Source organism: Microtus oregoni, unplaced genomic scaffold, assembly GCF_018167655.1.
Source record: "Microtus oregoni isolate MIOR12 unplaced genomic scaffold, Mior012 000034F_ref0000314, whole genome shotgun sequence".
NCBI classification, from domain to species: domain Eukaryota; kingdom Metazoa; phylum Chordata; class Mammalia; order Rodentia; family Cricetidae; genus Microtus; species Microtus oregoni.
In genome coordinates, this window is record NW_024543093.1 from 5,479,236 (window position 1) to 5,502,406 (window position 23,171).

General features: G+C 48.0%; 2 protein-coding genes across 3 annotated transcripts in view; one reads left to right on the top strand and one right to left on the bottom strand.

Moving 5' to 3' along the window:
- Positions 1-2,836: 2,836 nt before the first annotated feature.
- On the top strand, positions 2,837-20,010 carry LOC121432452 (protein disulfide-isomerase A6). Its single transcript, XM_041630443.1, has 13 exons — positions 2,837-2,929; positions 6,457-6,598; positions 10,390-10,447; positions 10,860-10,986; positions 13,265-13,371; positions 14,426-14,556; positions 14,804-14,918; positions 15,584-15,724; positions 16,317-16,401; positions 16,504-16,576; positions 16,868-17,026; positions 18,730-18,826; positions 19,575-20,010. Exons 1-13 carry the CDS (start codon positions 2,896-2,898, stop codon positions 19,641-19,643), a joined length of 1,338 nt encoding a protein of 445 aa, XP_041486377.1. The 5' UTR covers positions 2,837-2,895; the 3' UTR covers positions 19,644-20,010.
- A 311-nt stretch (positions 20,011-20,321) lies between these two features.
- Positions 20,322-23,171, bottom strand: part of LOC121432453 (V-type proton ATPase subunit C 2-like) — a 35,404-nt gene continuing 32,554 nt past the window's right edge. For both annotated transcript variants that reach the window (XM_041630445.1, XM_041630444.1), the window contains 3 exons: positions 22,831-22,928; positions 20,729-20,861; positions 20,322-20,549 (listed from right to left, as the gene is read on the bottom strand). In XM_041630445.1, the coding sequence (XP_041486379.1) occupies positions 20,460-20,549; positions 20,729-20,861; positions 22,831-22,928 (321 nt within the window). In that variant the 3' untranslated portion in view covers positions 20,322-20,459. The remainder of the gene's footprint in view (positions 20,550-20,728; positions 20,862-22,830; positions 22,929-23,171) is intronic.

Consider the following 23,171-nt stretch of genomic DNA (forward strand, 5'->3'; position numbering starts at 1 on the left):
TTACTTCAATGGCAGGTTGTTGCTCTCCCATGCCCTGTGTCTATTATAGCCAAGCTTCCACCCTGCTCCACAGGACACCACAGGCCTCAGGACAAAGGAGCCCCTCTCAGAGTACTGCTGATCTACACTGTGGGGAAGGGCACCCACAGTCCAGCCATGCACTGCTTCTGATTGGGCTTGGAGGCCTCACACCTGACTTGGGCTCACATTAATAGAACTAGAGCCGAGCAGGATGCAAATTACCCATCAGGAGCAGGAGCATGGGGGGGGGGGCAGCTCCTGTGAAACACATTGTAACAATTCCCCTCAGGTAAATCACCAAATTACCACAATTACACAGGCACCTGCAATTGCCCTCCTAGCTATAGTCCCTAAGAACTGAAGATACTATCAATGCTTCTTGCAGTATTAACAAGAAAGGAAAGAAAAAACAAAGAGATATCTGTCAACAGAGGAATGGGTAAAGAAAACATCCATTCCTGCAATGGGAAATCATTCAGCCTTAAGGAGAAATGAAAATCTAACACACACTACAACATGGAGGGACTTTGAAAGCGCATACGGCGGCATACATACACCATGCTGTATGTGGTAGACAGACGATAAAGGATAGAAATGACAAAGCACTTACGTTTTAGAAGCTGGAAAGTATGCTGACCAGGGACGCGGGAGAGGGAGGAATGTTAAGTTCTTAGAGGCAGAATTTCGGTTTAGAATGACAAGAAATCTGGGTGTGGATACTGGTGATGGCCACAGACCGCTGTAAGTGAGGAGCTGGGGGCGTAGCTCAGCGGCGGAGTGTTCTCGCGCATGTGAGGCCTTGGGTCTGACACTCAGCCCTGTGAGAAAATGCAAAGCAGTGAAGCACGATTAATAAAGAACTCAGAGAGAGAGATTGGGGTTCAGCCTGAAGATCAGAAGAACCAAACAGCCAGCCACTGGCTCTTACCTCGACCTCACTCCGAAAATGGTGATCCTGCTTCCAGGAATCTCAGAATAAGACTGAGCCTGAGAGCTGTCTCTTCCCATTTTATAATCCTCTCTAGGGCTGGGATTAAAGGCATGCACCTCCCAGTTTCTATGGCAACTAGTGTAGCTACTGGGATTAAAGGTATGTGTTACCACTGCCTGGTCTGTAAGGCTGACCAGTGGGGCTGTCTTACTCTCTGATCTTCAGGCGAGCTTTATTTCAAGTGAAATTTCACTACAAAGCAGCAAATCGTGTGTACATTTTACCACAGTGAAGAAGCAAAAACAAGCAAACAGAAAGATTAATGCTGGGTTCCACGGTACCAGGGTCTTCATTGAAGCGGAACCCAAGAACACAGAAGCACACTGTGCCTTTGTCTCCCTGACCTCTGTGTCGGCTGAGTGCTCCCAGGCCGGTGGCTGGTTGTGCCTCCAGCAGTACCTAGCACAGTCCCGTCATCTTAGTTTGTTTTCTATTGTGATAAAAACACTGACCAAAGGCAGTGTGGAATGGAAAGAGTTAACTTGGGTTAGAGTCCATCATCAAAAGACAAGGGCGGGAACCTGGAAGCCTAAACTGAAGCAGAGACCCCAAGGGAACCCTGCCTCCTGGCTTGCCTCCTAGCTCATGTTCAGTTACCTTTCTTAAACAGACTAGGACCTCCTGTCCAGTGGTGGGCTGGGTCCTCCACCATGGATTATCAATCAACCAATCCAAAAACAAACAAACAAACAAACAAAAAATACCCACACAGACATACCCATTGGGCCACATTGATGGAAGCAATTCCTGGAGGTCCCCCCTTCCTCTTGTTCGTGTCTAGTTGACAGAGGCCACAGAGGGGTACTGCTTAGTGGCTTTTTCCTCACGGCTTGGTTAGCTTACTCTCTTATAGAACTCAGGATCACCAGCCCAGGGATGAACCTCCTCAATCACTAACGAAAAAAACGCCCTACAGATGGATCTTAGGGAAGCATTTCCTCAATTGAGACTCCCTCCTTTCAGATAATTCTAGCTTGAGTCAAATTGCTATAAAACTAGCCAAGCACAGTCACGATGTTTCTGTGGCGACCCAGGTCACCCCAGGCTTCGTGCATACTAGGCAAGAGCTCTACAAACAGAGCGGCGTCCCCAGTCATTATTTTTAGTTGTCTTACTCTGTTAGCCTTAAAACACCTTTGTAAATATTGTTGAGCGCTCTCTCGGCCAGGTGATACCGTTTAGTTCCCATCCCCCACCGCCAAGACCAAAGAACCCTGCTCTTGAAGCTCTGAGGGTCACGGGGGTCACGTGAGTGAACAAGGCTTTGAAGTCACTTTAACAAAATAAAGAAGTGTGGAATGATGCTATATACCGAGTAAGCTCGGCAAATGGGTTTCACTGGATACTCAGTCCGCATACAAAGGAATAAATATGACATTTAATAAGGTCGTAAACACACTTGAAGACCCGCGGCTATTGTCCCAACAGAAAGAGACAGGTCAAAGAGTGAGAACTGGAAGGGGCCACGAGGGAGGCAAAGAGGAAAGAGAATAAGGGACTGGGAGAAATGAAGACCTCAGCCTTGGAGTCTTCGGTTAACCCAGGAAAACTTAAGGAGACAAGGGGAACTCGCAGGACGTAGCCCGACGTCCACTGGACCCGCCCCTTCATCCCCCGCCCATCCTGACCCCGCCCCATCCCGCTCCGCTCCTCGGCTGGTCCCTGGCCCCACGGGGGGTGGGGGTGGGGACCCAAACCGGTAACCTCTACCCGGCCGCTTCCCATTGGCCGTGCACGCGAGCGAAGTCCACAGAGACCAATGAGCGGCGGCCACGGCGCGGCGAGCCCTTCCGGCCCGCCCCCGCGCGCCGGCGCACCGCCCGCTAGAAGCCGAGGGCGGGACGTGGGCGCGGCAGAGCCGAAGCGGCGGCGGCGCGGACAGAATGCGGCTTCTCGGCATGGCTCGCCTGGAGCTCGGTAAGCGCGGCCCTGCGAGCGGAGGCCGGGCTGGGGTTGGCCGGAGAGTCCGGGGCCGCGGAGCAGGCCCGAGTGGAGGGAACGGGGTGCCGGCCCGGCTTGGGGACTTCTTGGCCAGCGGGGAGGGGGAGGCCCAGCCGGGCCCTCTGCAGGAGGCCCCGGGGAGTCGGGGACTCACTGCTTCTGCTCACCTCGAGCGCCGGCCACCACCAGTCCAGCTCAGCCTTCACTTTTGGGCGCGTGTCGTAGAGGTCTGACCTGAGATGCGGACTGAAGGTGGGCAGTGCCTTCCAAGGGAGGCCTCACCGCATGCCTTTGAACGTCCGCCTAGGTGCCCCGGAGTGATGGTTAGCGACCCAGTGGGTGAATTTTGGGGTCCCCTCCTTCCTCGGCTGGCTTTGTTCACGGCCCTAGAGTCTTTAGACAGTACTTAACGCAGCCTAGATCATGACTGGAAAGAAAGTAAGACAGGTCCCTGCACTCCCTCCTCTTTCATTTACTGTCTGTGACCGGCAGCGTGTTTTCTCACCTCTCTGCCAGTGTTCTTTTTATTTTTTTCTTCTTTCAACTGTCCTCACCCTATGAGCGGTAGTACATGTTTAAGAAGTACTTGCTGGGTTACCGTAGAGAGCAGATGAGAGGGAAAAGATTTAATCTCTAGCTTTCCCCGTGAGTGGCTGGGAAAGTGAGCCTATCAATTAGCTCATTATTTTAATCAGGTAGTCAGCCCTCTTTTGGACACCCTGCTGCAGGCGGGTGTCAGGCAGAAATATTACAGGCGTGAATTTCTAACACCCTTAACGGCTGCGGAGATTGAATGGGAAGCCACAGATGGCCAAACCATCTGCACGCATGGAGTGTGGACCCCGGGAGTTCTGTTTCCCGGTGGTGCTCATAGTCACTGTAGAGTGGCCCAGCGCAACTTGATGGGTCAGCATTGACCTACTCGGCCCCACCCGAGGAGGGGGGTGATGCTGGGAGAGCAGATATGAGGGGACAGTGTGTTTGATCCTGACCTGGTAGATCCCAAGATCTCCAAAGCCATCAGTTGGGTAGACTGAGGAAGAATTGGAAGGTTCTGCTTCTCTTGGCCATTTGGGCAGGCATCCACAGGGATGGGTAGTGACTCCATGCCTCAGGGAGGGAGGCATTTCTTTTGCATGGGCAATTTGTGGTTCAGTCTTTTGTCTGTACACTTTTGCCTAGTTCTCTAAAGAGCTTTCCTTAACAGATGGCTAGCCGATTGAAACAACTTATCAAAGATCTAAGACCTAAACACCTTAAAAAACTTAGAGTGACCACCAGTCAGAAATAGATTACAGCAAGGTTCTAGTGTGTTGGAGGTCATTGTCCATATGACTTTGTGTACAGAGTTTCCATAACTTCTGATTTTTTTTCTCCAGTTCTGAAATTTTCGTAAGACATTAGTGTATCAAGCAAGTATGAATTCATAACAGTTTCATAAACAAGATAAACTTCTTATAAAGGAGTAGAACTCACTGGACACGGCTTTAATCCCAGCACTCTTGCGACAAGCTCTACGAGTCCCTTGGCTGAACAGCACCATCCAATAGAAACACAATGATGCGAATGCTCTATGTAATGTAATCCTAAATTTCCTAGGTGCCACACTAAAGCGGAAGAGGTGAGGGCACTTTGAGTTAATTTTACGTAATGACCTCATTTATGGTGGCAACCCCATTGGATTGTACGCCCTAATGATGTCCTAGATGTCCCTATTTGTGGCTTTGTCGCAGTGATGAGATCGGCTGCATGCATACTTTACAGGACGCATCCTGTCACTAAGCCCCACTGATCTGTACCTAACCCATCATGATTTCAGCACATGCTCAGTATGAAAATATTAATAAAATTTGTTTCTATTTTCTCTCCAACTCTTTGGAATCCAGTATGTTTGGTTTTTGTTTTGTTTTGTTTTACCCTTGGAGAACCTTTCAGTTTGGGGTAATGACATGTGGCTGATGTGACTGATGGCTTCCATAGTGGATAGTAGCTTGAGGGACCAGCCCCACTGACTGAGCCGGCATTTAGAATTGTACTCATCCTGTCCCACTCTGTGAATTAGATGGAGGCCTTCCAGAGAGCCCCATCCCCACCCCCACCCCCATCCCCACCCCCACCGACTCTGGATTCCCATCCTGACTTGGGGCATTTTGTTGAGATCTTCATTGTCCTTCGCCTCTCCCGCTGTGCACATAGGTCTGCACAGATCGGTCCCATCTCCACACCGAAGCTCCCCTCTATTCTACACAGGCTTGCTCGCCCCAATTCCTCCTAACGAAACTCACTGAAAGAGCTGTCTGGACTTACTGCCTCCTCTCTCCAATCCGCTGCCCACTAGCTGCTGGTTATTTTTACTGTACAGTTGCCCAGGTGCTCACAGACAACTTTGTCATTAAATGCAGTAGCGAGCTTCAGACTATCTGTCCTCTGGTAGTGTGTTGATTGTCTTTCAGTCCATACTTCTTGGTTTGTGTGACATCACTCTTAGTAAAGGCCACTTTTATTTCATAAGTTTCTACAATATTGACCCCATCTATAATTCAAATGCAATATATTTCTTAGACATTTATATTTGGATATATTAGCTGTATAGAATAGTGGGTTTCCTTGTGACATTTCATGCATGTACATAATGTACTTTGGTCATATTCACACATACACACATGCACACACACACACCATTACCCTTTCCTATTTCCTGCCCCTCTGGTCCCATTCCTTTCTCTATAGTTCCCTTCTGTTGTGTGTTTGTGACGTGGGAGTGTGTGATACATTCTCTTGCATGTAGAGATGTATATGCCTGTGCTTGCATACGCAGAGGCCAAAAGGGCATGTTGAGTGTCTTCCTCTATCACTCTACCTCATTCCCGTGAGAGAGGGTCACTAAGTCAAAGGCTCACCTTTAAGCGAGGCTGGCCGGCAAGCTTCCAGGATCCTTCTGCCGTTCCCCGCCTGTCCCCCCATGGTGGTGTTACAGGCATGTAAAGCCGTGCTCATCCCTTAATGTGAACAGTAAGGGTGCAAACTTGGATCGTCATGCTTGCATAGCAAGTGCTCTTAATCCACTGAGCCATCTCCCCTGCTTTCGCATCTTTAAAAAACAAATTGGATTCCATCAGATGCAGCGTTCTTGAATAATGTATCTGTGTATTCATGCCAAGGCATACATAACCAACGGCTTGGAAACAGGAGTTAGAGAGCCACTCTGCCACTTGGCGTGTTTGCATTGACCATACGTGGGTCTTTTCTTCCTGTGTTTGCTTATTACAAAATGAGGATGATTCCTAGATTCTAGCTGTGAAGAATCAGGCGCTTCATTTGACATTGGAAGCAGCAACTGGCATGATTTTGAGTGATCCATGCCCTTCATGCCCAGCACCGTAACAGGACGGACCCAAGGGCAGAGGCAGGCCCAGGCTGTCCTCCTCAGCAGGGTCCTTGGGTTGGAGAGGATCCTGTACTGTGGGCCGTGCTGTCACTGCTGTGTTTTGTCATTTGTCCAGGTCTGGTGAGCTGTGCCTTCTTTCTGGCAGTCAATGGTCTGTATTCCTCTAGTGATGACGTCATCGAGTTAACACCATCAAATTTCAACAGAGAAGTTATTCAGAGCAATAGCCTGTGGCTTGTAGAGTTTTATGCTCCATGGTACGTATTATAAAATAGTTACGCCTTTTAAAGATGGATCGGTTGATTTTGCTTTTATTTTGCCGTAGCTTCACTTGCTCCGACTGACCTGTAATTATATAGACCAGGCTGGCCTTGAACTTGCTGAGATCCACCTGCCTCTGCCTCCCCAGTGCCAGGATTAAAGTTGTTATACCATCATGCCCAGCTATTTTTAATTGTGTTTATGTGCACATAGTACAGGTGTCCTGTGTGGTCTAGGTTGGTCTGAAACCCTGGAGTTGTGTAGCCCAGGCTGACCTTGAACGTATATGTTCTTGCCTCAGCATCCTGAGAACTGAGGTTACGGATCTATGCCACCATGCCCAAATAGTGGTAGATGAGGAGACTGGACTGCACATGTCAGTCTCTTGAAAGCCTCAGAGATTGAGTCAGTTGTGGGGAAAAGGTTATTACAGCCTCGGGACCCACGGTGGAGCGAGGCCGGGGCTTCCGTACTTGCACAGAATGCAGTGCTGCACTGCGCGCTGGGTAAAGCCTGTGCTGGAAAGGAAAGCAAAGGCGCAGCAGTGGGAAGTGTGCAGGGCTGTGGTGGCCGTAAAGTGGCACAACGTCAGACCTCTGCGAGCAGCTGAAGATGAGCTAAGCTCAGAAGTGAGCAGCATCTTGTCAGCTTCGGAAGGGGTATTCTTAGTCACTTTTCTAGTGCTGTGGTAAAACACCACAACCAAGGCAACTTTCAGAAGAGCTTATTTGGGCTTATGGTTCAAAAAGGAGAGTCCGTAGTGGTGGAGCCAAGGTGGCCGACCAAAGGCATGGTGCTGGAGCGACAGAGACAGCTGACTAGAGGTGGCATGAGTTGAAACACTCAAGGCCCACCACGGTGATACACGTCCTCAAGCAAGGCTGCACCTTCTAGCCTGCCCACACAGCGCCACCAACCGGGCACGGAGTAGCACAGTAACCAGGACTACGAGTGCATCACAGGATATGACACAAGGCTCTTATCAAGTTGCCCAGGCTGGCCTTAGTCTGCTTTGCCTTAGTCTTCCCAAATAGCCGGGATCACAGACCTGGGCTCATGGCATTCTTATTATCGGATCCCGAAGTCCTGAGTGGGTGTATTTTAGGGTGTGCCCGCTGACCGCTGAAAGTTCTGTTGTGGATGCTGAGACTGTTCTCGAAACTTAGCACTGCTTCTTGGGAAATTATCTAAGGGTCAGTCCTAACGTTCATGCCAGCACAATGCTTTGACTATCTTCTAAAGATTTTAAAATTTAATTGCTGGTTTCCATCGTTAGCCCATCCGAATTTGCCTGGCAAATAGTACTCGTACAGGCTGCTAAGTTATCAAATGGCTCTGGGAGGCGATTTTGCACACTCAGCTTCTTATGTCGCGGGTAGTTCATTTGTTTTTGAGAGCTGCAGCACAAGAAAACATCCCCAGGAAACCTAGCAGATGGTGTGATCTCGAAGGCAGGTTCTGGATGTGGTAGGCAACGACTATGCTGGCAGTTTTATGTGTAGTGTTCTGAGAAAATGTCTAATTAGAACAATCGCTTTCGGCCTTTTTCTGCTTGGTTTCTAACATCCCAGAGACAACCATGGGTTCCCTGACAAAGGAAAGGCTTTAGATATAGGGCATAATGGCACATGCTGTTAGCTCTAGCGCTCCAGAACCTGAGGCAGGAGATGTGAGGAGTTCCGAGGCTACATAGCAAAAACTTTTCTTTAAAACACTTGGGAGAATCTTTTTTTTTTTTTTTTTTTTTGGTTTTTCGAGATAGGGTTTCTCCGAAGCTTTTGGTTCCTGTCCTGGAACTAGCTCTTGTAGACCAGGCTGGCCTCGAACTCACAGAGATCCGCCTGCCTCTGCCTCCCGAGTGCTGGGATTAAAGGCGTGCCCCACCACCGCCCGGCTCACTTGGGAGAATCTTAAGTTCAGCGTCAACCTTTGGACTACATGAGACTCAAAAAGAGAGGAAGGGACAGAGTACAAATTGAGGATCTGTCTACAATGCTTGGGGCCAGAGGTATTTGGAGTTTTTCAGATTTTGAAGTATTTACACAGATTTTACCCACTGAACATCTCTAAAACTCAAAAACTCCAGAGGTTTCCTGTCTGGATGGTTTTGCTTGTTTTTTACTTTTTGCAGTGCTAGGAGTTGAACCAGGACTATGCTCACACTGGGCCCTGAGCTGCATCCCCACCTCTGGATTTAAAATTTCAGGATTATGGATACTTATCTTGCATTTCTTTTCTAAACTATAAATACCAAGAAGCATCAGCAAGTCTAACAGCTGTGTAATTCTAAAGATGTTGTACACATAAATGATGTTACAGTGTCTTCAGCAATTGTAATAATAAGAAAATAGCTGTGGTTTTTATTTATGGAAGCTATTAAGTAGTAGTAATCTCACCAATTTTGTGTAACACCATGAATAAAAACCCAGAGACAGAAATTGGGGTTCAGCCTGAAGGTCAGAAAAGCAAAACAGCCAGCCACTGGCTCTTACCCCTACCTCACTCTGAAATGGCGAATCTGTCTCCTGGAATCTCATGAGACTGTGTGTGACAGCTGTCTCCTCCCGTCTTATATTCCTCTCTAGGGCTGGGATTAAAGGTGTTTGTCACCACTGCCTCATCTAAGGATGACCAGTGGGACAGTTTTACTCTCTGAACTTCAGTCAAGATTTATTTATTAAAATATAAGTGAAATATCACTATAACTCTAGATGTTTACATTTATAATAGAAAGAACTTCTAAGTTTCTATTATAGGCTAGCAAAAATGGATTAATTTTTATGTGGTACTTTGGTCTGTGCATAGGGCCTAACATCAGATTGAAGCAGTGTGTGCTCTAACCATTTAATTTGAATCCTCCTGTCTTATTAGAGAAACCGAAACCTAAGCCTTGTGAGTATTTGACTTCCGGATTTTAAGTGTCTCACCTAAGCAGCGAAGCATACATAAATGCATGTATTAATATGTTAAAGCTCCGATTCAAGGCACTACTGCAGAATAACCTTGCTTAAAATGTTGGGACTGAGTTCGGGTCCCTCTAGAGTATTAATTACGTGGTGTCTTCATGGGAGCATGGTGGGGCGGGCAGACTAGCTCTGGAGTCGTCATTTGCCAGCCTCTGTTTCTAGAGTGAAAAGAGTAGTGAAGTTCTGTCCTCAGCTTTACACAGATCCAGTGATGTCCTTAGAGCCCCAGGTAGAAGAGACGAGGAAAACCTTGTTAAAATATTTACCATACTGCCTGGTAGTAAACTACACTGTCTGCACACAGTGGGCATTGCACGGCCGTGAGATTGAGTGGTGCGGTTACCATGACCTTGCTGGATGGTAGAAGTTGATTTCTGTCACACAGTATGTTGTTTTATAGTTCACAGCACATTGTGTTTGTTTGGCCTTTGAGAGAGGATCTCGCTGTGCTTGTCTTAGCTGTGCTGAAACTTACCGTGTAGACCAGGCTAGCCTTGAACTTGTGGTCCTGCCTCTGCCACCCAGGTACTGTCCTGACAGGTTTGTCCTGTCCTGCCTGAATTACAGAAGGTTTTGGTTGGTTTTACGGAATTAGTGCCTACAAAAGGTTTGCCTGTGTGATTGTTTGTTGAGCGGTTATGGTTTGCTGGAGTTGTTAGATTTATGAGATGCTGAGTACCCTAAGTACAGTCACTGGGCCTCTTGGTCCTTGTCTACCTTACAAGCTCCCGGCCCTGTGGGGTCCCCCACTGGTGGCTGCTTTATGAACTGAAGGTTAAAGGATTTAACTGTTAACCTTATTTGTGTTTTGCCTCTCGCAGGTGTGGTCATTGCCAGAGGTTAACACCAGAGTGGAAAAAAGCAGCCACTGCGTTGAAAGTGAGTGTCTGAGGCGGCCCATTCACTGTGTGTTTAAATTTGAAGATGGGTTAGTGTATGCTGGGAAGATAATTTGCATGGTGAAGTCCTGAGTGATGCCAAATACCATGTGGGGGAAGGGTGTGGGACAGATACTATTCTCATGTCATCTGGTTTTATTCCATCTGATTCCAAGCTAAATTATGTAATTATCTTAGCCATGCTGGTTCTGAAGTCTTTGGTGTCCAGTTGTCCCCCAGAGATACTCTGCGTTGGCTGGACTTGCACCCATTGTGCGACTTAAATGCTCTTCTTTCAAGGCCAACCTCCTCAGTGGTCCATGTAACTTCACTGAGCTCTTTTTACCTTGTGTACTTGAGGCTGACGGGGCTGTAGGGTAGGGAGAGGAGGTAACCTGTCTGTGTTTCCTCAGGATGTTGTCAAAGTTGGTGCAGTAGACGCAGATAAACATCAGTCCCTGGGCGGTCAGTACGGTGTCCAGGGGTTTCCTACCATCAAGATATTTGGAGCGAACAAAAACAAACCAGAAGATTATCAGGGTAAGGACTCTACTCCATTCCCCTGTAGGCAAGTCCGTCTGTTACCAGTCAGCCTGGCTCCCGCAGGGACTAGACCTTGCTATCTGTGCTGACAGACAGCACTTAGTACCTCCTCCAGGTTTTGAGTATTAGCTTGTAGGTAAGGGGGTGTGTCCAGGCATGTGTGTGCGTGAATGTCAGTTCTTTAGAGTGGTTTTAGGGCCCACTTAGCTCCATGCCTTTCCTATTACAGCTGTTTCATATTTGATGAAGATCTGTTTTCCTCCCTTCACTGTAAGACTAGAGACTGGCAAAACATACATAGTATTTGCCTATAGTCTTTATGCCTTAACGCACGCGCCATTGATTGGGAAACTATTATTAGTGTCATAAACTATTGGTAATAGGTACTCCGCATTCTCCCAGTTCTAGAGATAAGAGAATTGTATGTGTCTATTAGGAGACAGCTAGAGAATTCCGGCCCTGAATTCCCAGGATTAAATATTATCTTAGTCACACTGCTTTTAGAGCACCACTGGGGATAGGACTGGCGTGTCTGTTGGTGAGCTGTTTTTGTACATTCAAGGTTAAAGATTTGCTAAATATGACATAAAGTAACTGATAATTGCATATGTGAACAGAAGTGCCTGTGGGCTGAATCCCAGTCAGACTTGGCCTGGGGAAGTCCCAGGGCAGTGGAATCTAAAGAGTAAACTCAAGGCACAGCCTGCTATAACTGCCCCCGCCTCTCCATGCTTGGGCCTCTGGTCCACGCAGCACTTAACTGCTCTGGCCTTGCTGCTTTTCTGTAAAGGGGCAGGAAGTCTGCCCAGGCTACCAAAATGTAATTGAAATAGTACATGCCAAGGGTAGGGGACACATACTTGGTAATAGTCTGCTTGGTAAATCTCTAGACTTGGGAGTCAGAATCCTTGGAGACAAATCCTTGGATGCTTGGTTTCTTCTTGGTGATGAGTTTTGTTTTCCAGAGTAAGCGTGTCTGTCTTTGCTTCAAAATGATAATTGGTTATAGTTTCACTGCTTGACGAAAACAGAATACTTAGAGCATTCTGCTATGGCCGTGGTTATTTGTAAATAAGGCTGTTATTATACTTACTTATTGGTGGCATGAATGGACTTCAGTGCTCATATGAAGTCATAGAACCATTTTCAGGAGTTCTCTCACCTTCTACCACGTGGATCTCAGAAATTGAATTCAGGTTGACCGGCTTGGTGCCAAGCACTTTTACCTACTGAGCCATCTCACCTGCCCTAAATAAGGTGTTTGGGGTATAGCCCACCTGGGACTTCATGTATTGGCAAGGCTGCTAGAATCGAGTGGTTACAAGAGGCAGATTGACCCCGGAGATAGATAGTGCTTGTATGCGTATGGCCTGCTGTGGGAAGAGTGGGTCAACCCTCTTTCCCTAGAGGGGTTCTCCTTGGGTACATTCTGTTCCATAGGGTGGGACAAGGACACTGGCTGGGATATAGCGCTATCTGTGGCAGGGATGGAGGGCTGCCCTCACGTTGAGTCTGGCCCTTCGGTTAACTGAGCGCTTCCTAAGTGTTCTCTTCGTACAGTTTGGTAGGTGCATGACCATAAAGCAGCTTTCTTTCCCTATTCATGTGTCCTTTATAAGCTAGGCAGTCGGAGGCCAACAGTAACTAACAGTAGAGTAGAACTATGGAAGTTAGTGACTGCGGTCTCGCTTCAGAGAGCTAAGACAAACCATATTCTTGGACTGTGGCTGAGTGGACCATAGAAGATAGGAGCCACATGTCAGGTGGTTCCTCTAGTGTCTCCCTTCTAATGTGATGTTGGAGCGCTATTAGAACTTGGCCTTTCAACTTTTGAGGGTGGCTTCAAGGCATGTATTCCGTGTCCTGTGTCCTCTCTTCCCACACACTCTGTCTACTCTCCATGTCCCGTGTTCCTCTCTTCCCATACTCTCCTGTCTATTCTCTGTGTCGTAGAAAAGGTGTGTTGACTTTCTCCCCGGTATTTGGGAAGTTTTCCTGTCTTCCTGACCAGCTAGCTGTAAGCGTGTCGTCCATGTTCATATTGTCCATTCAGTAACATGAGATTCTCATTAGAAGATGTGATTTTTACAGACAGTGGACAGGGAATTGAAGAAACTGGCATTTCGAGTGGGGAGTCTAGGGCAGAGTGCATTCTGGGAGAGTGCCACAGTGAGTGCGTGAGACCTGATCACCATCAGTTGCTGACAGATGTGGAGTTATGCGGCCCTTGTGCAGAAGGCCATCCTGAGACTTCCTGTCCCTTGCTGTCCCACAGGTGGCAGAACTGGGGAAGCCATCGTAGACGCTGCCCTCAGTGCTTTGCGCCAGCTTGTGAAGGATCGCCTTGGTGGGCGGAGCGGTGGGTACAGTTCTGGAAAACAGGTAAGGCTGTGTGGTGCTGACTTAGTGTGTCTTGGTTTTTCTGCCTGAATGTGTATGTTCCTTACAAAGGGTGCCATGTAGCCTAGGCTAGACTTGGATTCTCTTTGTGGCCAAGGATGACCTCAAATTCTTCTATTTCTACCTCCCGAGTTCTGGGATTACAGGAGTGTACACTCTACTCAGCTGTTCTTGCCATCCTTAGAGTTACATGGCAAGACCCACTTAGTCACAGTCTGAGAATGACCCTAGCCTGGAATGGGGAGTTGGAACTACACAGTGAAGAAGCTCCATGCTGGGGGCAGAAGGCTCTGGGATCTCATGACCTTCCCAGTTCCGAGAGGAGAATAGAGTCCTGGACTCACTTTCCAGACTCTTTTTGTGAGAGTCTGGAGTAGGTGGGGAGTTCTGCAGGGTAAATAGGAAGAGGAAGAGAAACAAGTTCCTGTTCTAGGATTTGTGCTCCAAAGCTTGACTGTGATTCGCCCTTGGAAATGAAGCTGTTTTTAAAATGGCTCTCTGCCCTAAGGGCCAGACCAACTTAGTCTTAGCCCTACTCATAGGTGACATCGTTGCCTTGCCTCTGCCATGGCGATTAACCTGACGACAGGCATAGCAGAGTGATCAGCACCATAGGTCTGCCTGAAGAAAATTCAGGTCTAAGGGTACAGACTCATGGCCTAGTCCTTGCCTGTCGTCAAGTCCTGGGAAGACGAAGCACTGGTGTCAGCTGTTTGAAGGATCTGGACTGCGAATGTGAACATAGAAACAGTTGTGTCTGCACAAAGCGCTCTGCTGGAGCCTGCATTGAGCTCTTCATAAACACAGCAGGTGGAAGAATTCAAGGCAGATCATACGTTGTTCTGAATGTAGCAAGAAGTGTTACTGCTACCAAGCAAAAATCATAGTAAGGAATGCTTCCCATTCCATCATTAGTGTTTTCATTTATTTGCTAATGAGCAAATTGAAACCTTGATTACCTTGTAAGATGATTACTTCTGTAGTGGTGTTCGTTTTTGACCGGGTAGTCGTTTAACATTTCCTGTTGCTGTGACAGGGCAGAGGTGACAGTTCAAGTAAAAAGGACGTGATAGAGCTGACGGATGACACCTTTGATAAGAATGTCCTTGACAGCGAAGATGTTTGGATGGTTGAGTTTTATGCTCCATGGTGTGGACATTGCAAAAAGTAAGTGCCTTTGACCAAATAAGTGTGTTCAGTCATGGTGCTTCCAGTAATAGTTATCCGGCTCCAAGCTGTGCTATTCCCAGATTCAGCCAGGGCCTGGCTAGTGTCCAGATTGGGGGACAGGTGCATCATCCCTTTGGTGAAGCCACCAAGATGTGTTTGAAGTGTGAAGGCCAGAATGTAGAGCTCAGTCGGTGTGAGGACCTGTGCTGTGGGCTCACTGTGCTTCTCAAATGGGTTTCTGTAGCCTGGAGCCAGAGTGGGCGGCCGCAGCCACAGAAGTGAAGGAGCAAACGAAGGGGAAGGTGAAGCTGGCAGCTGTGGATGCCACCGTGAATCAGGTTCTAGCCAGCCGATACGGGGTGAGTGTGTTTACGACTCATTTACTTGGAGAAATACTCAAGATTTTCAACAGTGTTTGACCCCTGGCCTCCCTTCGAAGTAGGCAGGGAAGTGAAGTATTTAAGCACTTGTAGATGAAGAGATGGTGTCCCTAGCTGTCGAGTTGGAACTCGGGACTGGTGGGTTAGTGCACATCATTCCACTTGGCCTCTGCTTGCCCTAGGTTTTACAGGTGTTCTCATTTGACTTTTGAAAATTGATCTTCTTGTTCTGGAGTATACGGATTGTATTAAATACCCAGAGCTTGGGCAGGGTTTGAACTCCTCAAGTAATGAAACTCTGACCGGTTTCCAGCTGGGAACTCCCCCTACCCCCGTTTTGATGATTTAAGCCGTGGTGTATGCTAGGCAAGTGCTCCACCGCGGTGCGAAGTTCCCAGCACTTACGTATTTATTTTTGAGGCGGTGTCTTATTAAGTGGCCCAGAGTGGCTCCAACTTGTGATCTTTGCTTCAGCCTCCCAGAATAACTTGAATTACAGGTATGTGCCCATGTGTGACTGGAGCATATTTTTGTGATAGTGAAGTGTCTGTGAAGTGGTTTTAGAAACCATAAAGATTGTGGGTTTATTGTTATTATTCAATTTTCCATTTTAAAATATTGTGGTTGTTACTGTACTTTAACAGATTAGAGGATTCCCTACAATCAAGATATTTCAGAAAGGCGAGTCTCCTGCAGACTATGATGGTGGGCGGACAAGATCAGACATAGTGTCAAGGGCCCTCGATTTGTTCTCGGATAATGCCCCGCCTCCAGAGCTGCTCGAGGTAAAGTGCTCCCCCTGGTGGTGAGGAAGCTCCCGTCTGCTGTGAACCCTTTATCTGGGTGAGCTCTTTGCTTTGACCATGTAGCCCAAACTAGCCTTGAATTCACAGTAGTCTTCTTGTTTCTGCCCCACAAATACTGAGATTATAGGCATGTGCCCCAGTGATTTACTCCCTTTCTTTAATTTACTACTTTTGGGGATTAAAATACTGTACAAAACCTCACCTGAGTGGATTCCGTCACCTGGGCTGTTGGAGCCCTGCCCGGCTCTGCCCGGCTCTGGCCTGCAGTGCAGACGCCTCCAGTTCTCACAGCAGCACCAAGAGGGGAGATCACTCCCGCTTTCATGCGCTTTTGAGAAAACAGACAAGAGCCTCGCACTGTGTGGATGCCTTGTGCACAGACATGTGACCTATTTATTCAGCTGTGGCAGGTCGGGCTGTACCAGGGCATTGCAGTTTTAGAGACTGCTTAAGGTGGCCTAGGAATGAATGATGGCATGCATTTCTAGAGGGTTCTAGATGGCATGTCTGTGTGAGGAGACATGTAGGGATCTCTGGTGTTGCGTTGCACAACTGCCCTGTCTTGGTGCAGATAATCAACGAGGACGTTGCCAAGAAGACATGTGAGGAGCATCAGCTGTGTGTCGTGGCCGTGCTGCCCCACATCCTGGACACAGGTGAGCACAGGCTGGGTCTCATCGCTGCCGCTGCCGCTGCTCAGAGTACTTCCTGACTAAACTGATTTTATTTCACCCTCCGTGTTCTTGTCTGTAAATCAGGGGCCGCAGGCAGAAACTCTTACTTGGAAGTTCTCCTGAAACTGGCTGACAAATACAAGAAGAAAATGTGGGGGTGAGTTCTGAAGTTCAAAGTCTGACCTCTGTGAACGGGGTGCAGACCTTCCTGCCTCTTGCCTCAAATGTTCTTTGCAGTGTGTGCCTGTTTGTCTGCTTGTTACTTACCAGTCCTGAGATATGCGTGATAACCTAAGTTTAGGTAGCACAAGAAATCTGTGGCTCAGTGGACGACAGCCTTGTAGGGTTCTGAGCACGTGCCCATCCCACGCTCCTTTCTAAGATTTGGATGTAACTTAGATCCTAATCCAAAAAGCATCCTTACCCTAATGCCAGTCTGCTTTCCCAGGTGGCTGTGGACAGAAGCTGGAGCTCAGTATGAACTGGAGAACGCACTGGGGATCGGAGGCTTTGGGTACCCTGCTATGGCAGCCATCAACGCACGCAAAATGAAGTTTGCTCTTCTCAAAGGGTCTTTCAGTGAACAAGGCATAAATGAATTTCTCAGGTAATATTTTCTTAGTTGTTTATTTTCTCATTTGTTGGGTTTTGTTGATTTATATTGTTATGTGTCAACCAGGCAGTAGCAGGACTAGTTTGCATTTAAAACATAAGAGTAATTGGCTGGGTGGCAGTGGCGCATGCCTTTAATCCCAGCACTTGGGAGGCAAGAGACAGGCGGATCTCTGTGAGTTCGAGGCCAGTCTGGTCTACAGCAGCTTGTTCCAGGACAGGCTCCAAAGCTACAGGAAACCCTGTCTCAAACAAACAAACAGCATAACAGTAATTGGATGTTTGTAAAATTGAACTTTTAAATCATTCCTCTTTCCTCTGGCAGGCGTCCCACTCTCCCTGCCATGCTTGTCCTGTTGCACGGGTGTTCAGGCCTCACTCTAACTACAAGGTCTTCCAAGGTCTTGTGCGCGTCTCACCGTTCCCTCCCTTAGTTGTACTTGGTATTGCTGACCTCAGGTCAGAACCCTCAGCTTTGGAATGTATGTGAAAATGAGGATCCTCCTGCTGTAGGCAAACATGATGGGCTCTTAATTCCTAAGCCAGTTTGCAGAGCTCTCCATCCTGCCCTGCTGTTCACCTCTTCCTAAAACTCATTCCATCAGTTCTTGGGCAAATACAAGCATTGACCTAGAGAGGTCAATTGTGTTTCCTCTTCCTGCTTTCTTTCTTGTTAATTTCTCAGCTTCCATGTGAAGTGAGGGTTTTTAACTTTCTGCTTGATAACAAAAGTCGGTGGCTGGCACTCTGCTGAGACTGCCCTGTAAGTGTGCCTGGGCCAGGGGCCACACTCAGGCTGTTGTTCTTAAGCCATGTAGACTACAAGTTGTGCTGTGCTTAATCACAGTGGGGAATGTTGCATTGAAAACCTTCCTGTAAGTCCTGTAATGTCAGACATGAAGAGAAACTACACAGTTCCTCAAGCGGGAATAAGTAGAACAAGAGTAATGAATTGTTTTGTATCCCTAGCTCTCCTGGAACTCACTCTGTAGACCAGGCTGGTCTCAAACTCACAGAGATCCACCTGCCTCAGCCTCCCAAGTGCTGAGATTAAAGGTGTGCGCCACCAGTGCCTGGCTTAGTAATGAATTTGTTTCTTTGTGTAATGGTTTTCTTAAAAGTATTCTACAAAAAATAAATAGCATAAAACTAAAGAACCCAATGTAAAAGACAGGTTTTAGCCTGACACGGTGGTGCATGCTGTACACTCAGTAGGACCAGAAGTGCAAGACCAGCTTGGGCTACAGTAGTCTCAAAATGTCACCAACAGAAACACTCCACAAGACAGCATTCAAAAGTCCAGTTAGAGCTGGATATGTGGATGCCTGTATCCAGCAGCTGGTAGAGGCCAAAGGATCAAGGATTCTCTCTGGTAGTATTTTTCAGTGTAGATGTTCACGCCTTACTGGCAAACACTTGGTGCGTCTGCCCTCTCCAGCACCCAGCTGGCTAGCTGAAAGCATCACCTCACTAGTAATGAGCTTTTCAACTCATAGGCTTAGCAGGCAAAGGGTCATGGGCAGCTTTTGCTGAGTGAACTTATTTTAAAAACACCCTCTCATGTTTTATTTATTTTTAAAAAAAGAAAAAGAAAACCTTAGAAGTGGTGCTTGACTTCATGGGTGCACGACACATTGCATTTCGACAGTTTACTCATTGGAAGTACATCTAAATACATTGGGTATTTTTTTTTCCAAGGGAACTGTCTTTCGGACGTGGCTCCACAGCACCCGTGGGAGGTGGTTCCTTTCCTACCATCACTGCCAGAGAGCCCTGGGATGGGAAAGATGGTGAGGTAAGTGGCATTGAGGGGCTCTTCTCCCAGCTTGTGTCTCTGTGTCTGGAAACCGCATCCACCATAACCAGCATGCACCACGCATGGCTGGCTTCAGTTTTAGAGAAAGACAGTTGTACTAAAATCATGATTGGGGCTGGAGAGGTGGCTTAGCAGTTAAGAGGACTGGCTGCTCTTCCCGAGGACCCAAGTTCAATTCCCAGCACCCACACGATGGCCTACAGCCATGTGCAACTTCAGACCTGTGGGATCCAGTGGCCTCTTCTGGATTCCCTGGGCATTTTGTGCACATGGTGCATAGACATACATGCAGGCAAATACTCATACACCTACATAACATGTTTAGGAGTTTAGGAAATCACAATTTAAAGGTCAGGAGAACTTGGTTTCATGCCTGTAATTTCCACACTACAACACTTGAAAGGCTGTGGCAGGAGGATTGCCATGAATGAGGTCAGACTTGAGCTAAAGAATGGAGCCCTGTTTCAAAAACTCAGACAGAAAGCTCGGGTGAGGCGCATGTGTAGAATCAGCTGTGGGACCCTGAGGGGGGAGGATCTCAAAGCCAGCCTAGGCTACGTTTGTCAGACTGCACCTGCCCCCACCCCCACTGCCTTGTCCAGGTTCTCTGGTTTACCATCCATGTTATAATTGGTGCAAAAGCCAGGCTGGAATCTGGAATCCTGGAATTTGCTTTTCTGTTGAAACCGTTGGTCATTTGAGGCTCTAACATCCCTTTATGTCCCAGCTTCCTGTGGAGGATGACATTGACCTGAGCGACGTGGAGCTCGATGACCTGGAGAAGGATGAGTTGTGAGGGCCACAACAGCCTTCAGACTTCCTTTCTTGGGAGCAGGCAGTTTTCCAGCAGAGAAGGTTCTGGTCAGTGTCTGCTGTTGGCCGTTCCGAGCAGCACTTGCCAGCCCTGGAAACACTGCAACAGTGAACCTCAGCGTCTCAAGAAAACACTGAAGAATTCTATGAATTGTAGCCGTGAATTGGATTGTATTCTTTGGCATATTTTGAAGAAAACTGAGCTGTTAAAACATTTTCCCCTCCTCCTGACTACTGCTTGACTGTTCTTGGAGGCTGTTTCTTATGTATAGGGTTTTTAAATGTGATTTCCTTTGTTTGAATATTAATGGCTTTTTCCATTAAAGAATAAAGTGATATTTTGGACAATGCTGATAATGTATGAAATTAGTGGCACATCATACAATTGGAGTCTGATGTTTAGCCTGAAAACACCACCACTTCCCTGAAACAGTGTTTTTTAAATGAAGACAAGACCTTTTGGAAAACTTGGTACCAAGTGAGAATTGTTCACCGGTGACAATTAGGCTCAGGTTGTCAACATTCTCACTAATTTCCCATTAAAAGTCCCACGAAGACAAGAGCCTAGTTAGTGGGTTACCCTGTTACAGGCTTTTCGCTCTATGTGAAGTGCTTAGGAGAAAGTTTAGAGTTATGTTAGAACACAAGAAGAGACTCAGAACTGAGCATTTTATTGTAACTTAAAAAAATAAATACACTCTAACTAATGTCTGTGAGTATCTCGTGGGTCAGGATCCTGCAGGACTTGGTTATCTGGCTTAGAGCAAGGTCTGAGGCTGCAGTGAACCAGGCTGGCCACCTAGTCCAGAAGGCTGAGGTCAATGTGGAAGTACACGTAGGGGAAATAGTCCTGGTTGCTGAGCTGCAGTCCAGGGATTTCCACAGAGGCCTATGAAGGGAGCAAGGGCAAAGATGATTCTTGTTTTTAAGGGGGGAGCTCCTTGGGTTCTGGCCTCACGCCCTATCCTGTGCAGTTGCCCCACCACCATCCCCCACCCCCTTGCTTAAAAGTACGTGATATCATACATCCCTATGGCGGCAGAGCCCTCGAGTCCCCATGATACCTACATCCAGTAAGCTTGCTGCAGCAACCTCATCTAGATGCCGGAAGACAGAATTGAGCACCTCTCTCAGGCGCTTGGTGGCTGACTTTTTCTGGGGCTGCAGGAGCACAGCCTGGAAGTTCACTGGGAGTCCATACCTGCTCCAATAAGACGACCGTGTAGGTGTTTAGTGTAAAGGCCAGCCAAGACAGTCAAAGGCTCAGTGCCCATGTCAGGGGGCTCCAACTGCCTATAACTCCAGCTCCAGAGGATCCCACAGCCTCTGGCCTCTGGACACCTTTGTACATGTGTTGCACACGTGGGATTAAAAAGTGAACGAATGGCTCACTGACAACGGAGGAAAAAAGAACTAGAAAATGGTGACCAAAGACTAGGAGTAAGATACTAAGTCTCAGTACAGTGCCAGCCGTCTCTGAAGGTCAGAGCTCATGGCCCTGCCTGGCTACCTTGCATACTTAGTTGTACAAGCAGTGGATCTGAACTTTGCAGGTCGTAAGTGTTATATGTGCCAGCTGTTATGTGCTCACTAAAGGAGAACAGCATTAGCCATGTCAAGGTATAGTCAAGCCTCTTGTTCAGTTTTTGGGTGCATGGAAAAGATACTAAATCTGCCCAAACATTTCCTCCAGAGTCACTGCCTGGGATGTCCATTACTCCAGAACACTGTTGAGGTGTATCACTGAGCCATGCCCAGCCAGTGCATCCAAACTGTGCCCCAGGCGAGTGTCCTTGGGTGTCTAGCAACAGGATCACCTACCTAGAGTCTGCTCTGGAAATGAGTCAGCTGGGACCTGTGACTACCACCATCATATCAGGAATGACTCCCGAACCTTCCCAGTCCTCACTCACTGTGGGCAAAGCAGCCCTGGAATGTGGCACTGCCCTTCCCAGTCTGTCTACAGAGGCCTCTGGTAGCTCTGTTTTTGTTGGCCAGAAAGGCCCCTGTGCTGCCTGCTCTCCCACAAAACAAGTGCCATACTGGCCAGTGAGGTGCTCATAACATGTAGGCAAGCCCCTGGTGAGCGACAGCCCAGTTGATTGTCAGAGATAGTGTTTGCTCTTCTATCCCACACTGACCAGAGACTAAGTACCTCACTCAGCACCCCCTCCCTGCACCAAGTGCAAGGATCATAGGCTTGAACCACCACACCTCAGGGCCATCTCATCCTGAGTCCTACTGATCTTTTAACTTTTCTGCCAGGGACACCAATCCTGCTAAGCCTCCTGGACAGTTCAGAGAAACATTCTGCCAGGACGTGAGTTCAACTGCCCATCCTCAGGGTGATATCCAGGATGCCCACCCACCTAGACTTCTCAGGAGAGGCTGCCTGCAATTTAACATGAACAAGCTCCATCACTGTCCCCTGAGAGCCAAATCTGCACACCCCGTGTCCTGTGTCATTTATTCTTTCACCACTGCCTCCCTTTGGAAAGCATTTGCTGTTTGATTCCTTTTCCATGAATACACTGAGAATGATAGGTTATCTGAACATTAAATACTTGGGCTGGGGGGCAAAACTCAACCATAAAAACCTAAATGAGCACACACCGGGATGTGTTTGCTTGTGGTTTATTCTGTGATGCTCAGGACTGAACTGGGGGCTTTAGGGTGCCAGGGAGATGCTCTCTCACTGAGCTCCACCCCATCCCCAACAAGTGATTTGGATTCACACCTGTGCTTGCCTGTATGGATTCCAAATTTTCCACAGTGGCTCTATTAATTTTAAAATGATAGAAAATAAGACAAAATAATGTTTGCATGTGTAGCTTTCCTATTTTAGTGGGGGAGCTACCTGGAGATCTTCCCTTAGAGGGTGAAGAAATAAGACAGTCTGGGGACGTCTTCCAGGAGCCACTGGGGCCCTGTCTAGGGTACAGAGGTGGGGCAGGGACCACACAAACAAGTCTGGCAGAAAAGAGCGAGCTCTGGAGAACGGGGCACACATGGCCAATGGGGATTCCTCTGGCAGAATGGAGAAGATTGCCAAGACATGGTCACAGAAAGCAAAAGGCAGAAGGGCTGGAAGACAGCAGGGAGTGGAGTTTCCGAGCTTCCCCTCCAAGCCCTGCTGCTCACCTCTCCAGCCCAGGATCCCCACCACACACCTGAGCACAGACTCCACAAACACTCTCAGGGCCTTTATGTGGATCCAGGCAATAAAGGCCTCGCTGAAGTTCACCTTGAGCCAACGCAACAGAGGTCCCTGCAGAGACGGGAGAAGGGCATGAGCTTCCGGACACTCTACTGATAACGGCCAAGAAAAGGCTCGCAGTATACAGAGCACGCCCTGCAACCAGAGGAAAGGGCCAGGAGCCAGCAGAAGCAGAGAAGAGCCTGGGGAGGCTCGGGACCACAGCATGCAAGTGCCTGGCACTAGGGAAGCTCTGGGGCAGCCACCGGCACATGTGAGAGGCCACCTCGGACCAGGGGTGGGAAGCTAGGCAGC

Coding starts and splice junctions, on each gene's coding strand:
- LOC121432452 (XM_041630443.1), top strand. CDS start 2,896: ATGCGGCTTCTCGGCATGGCTCGCCTGGAGCTCG. Junction 10,448..10,859: donor AAGCAGCCACTGCGTTGAAA/GTGAGTGTCTGA, acceptor GTGTTTCCTCAG/GATGTTGTCAAAGTTGGTGC. Junction 13,372..14,425: donor GGTACAGTTCTGGAAAACAG/GTAAGGCTGTGT, acceptor TTGCTGTGACAG/GGCAGAGGTGACAGTTCAAG.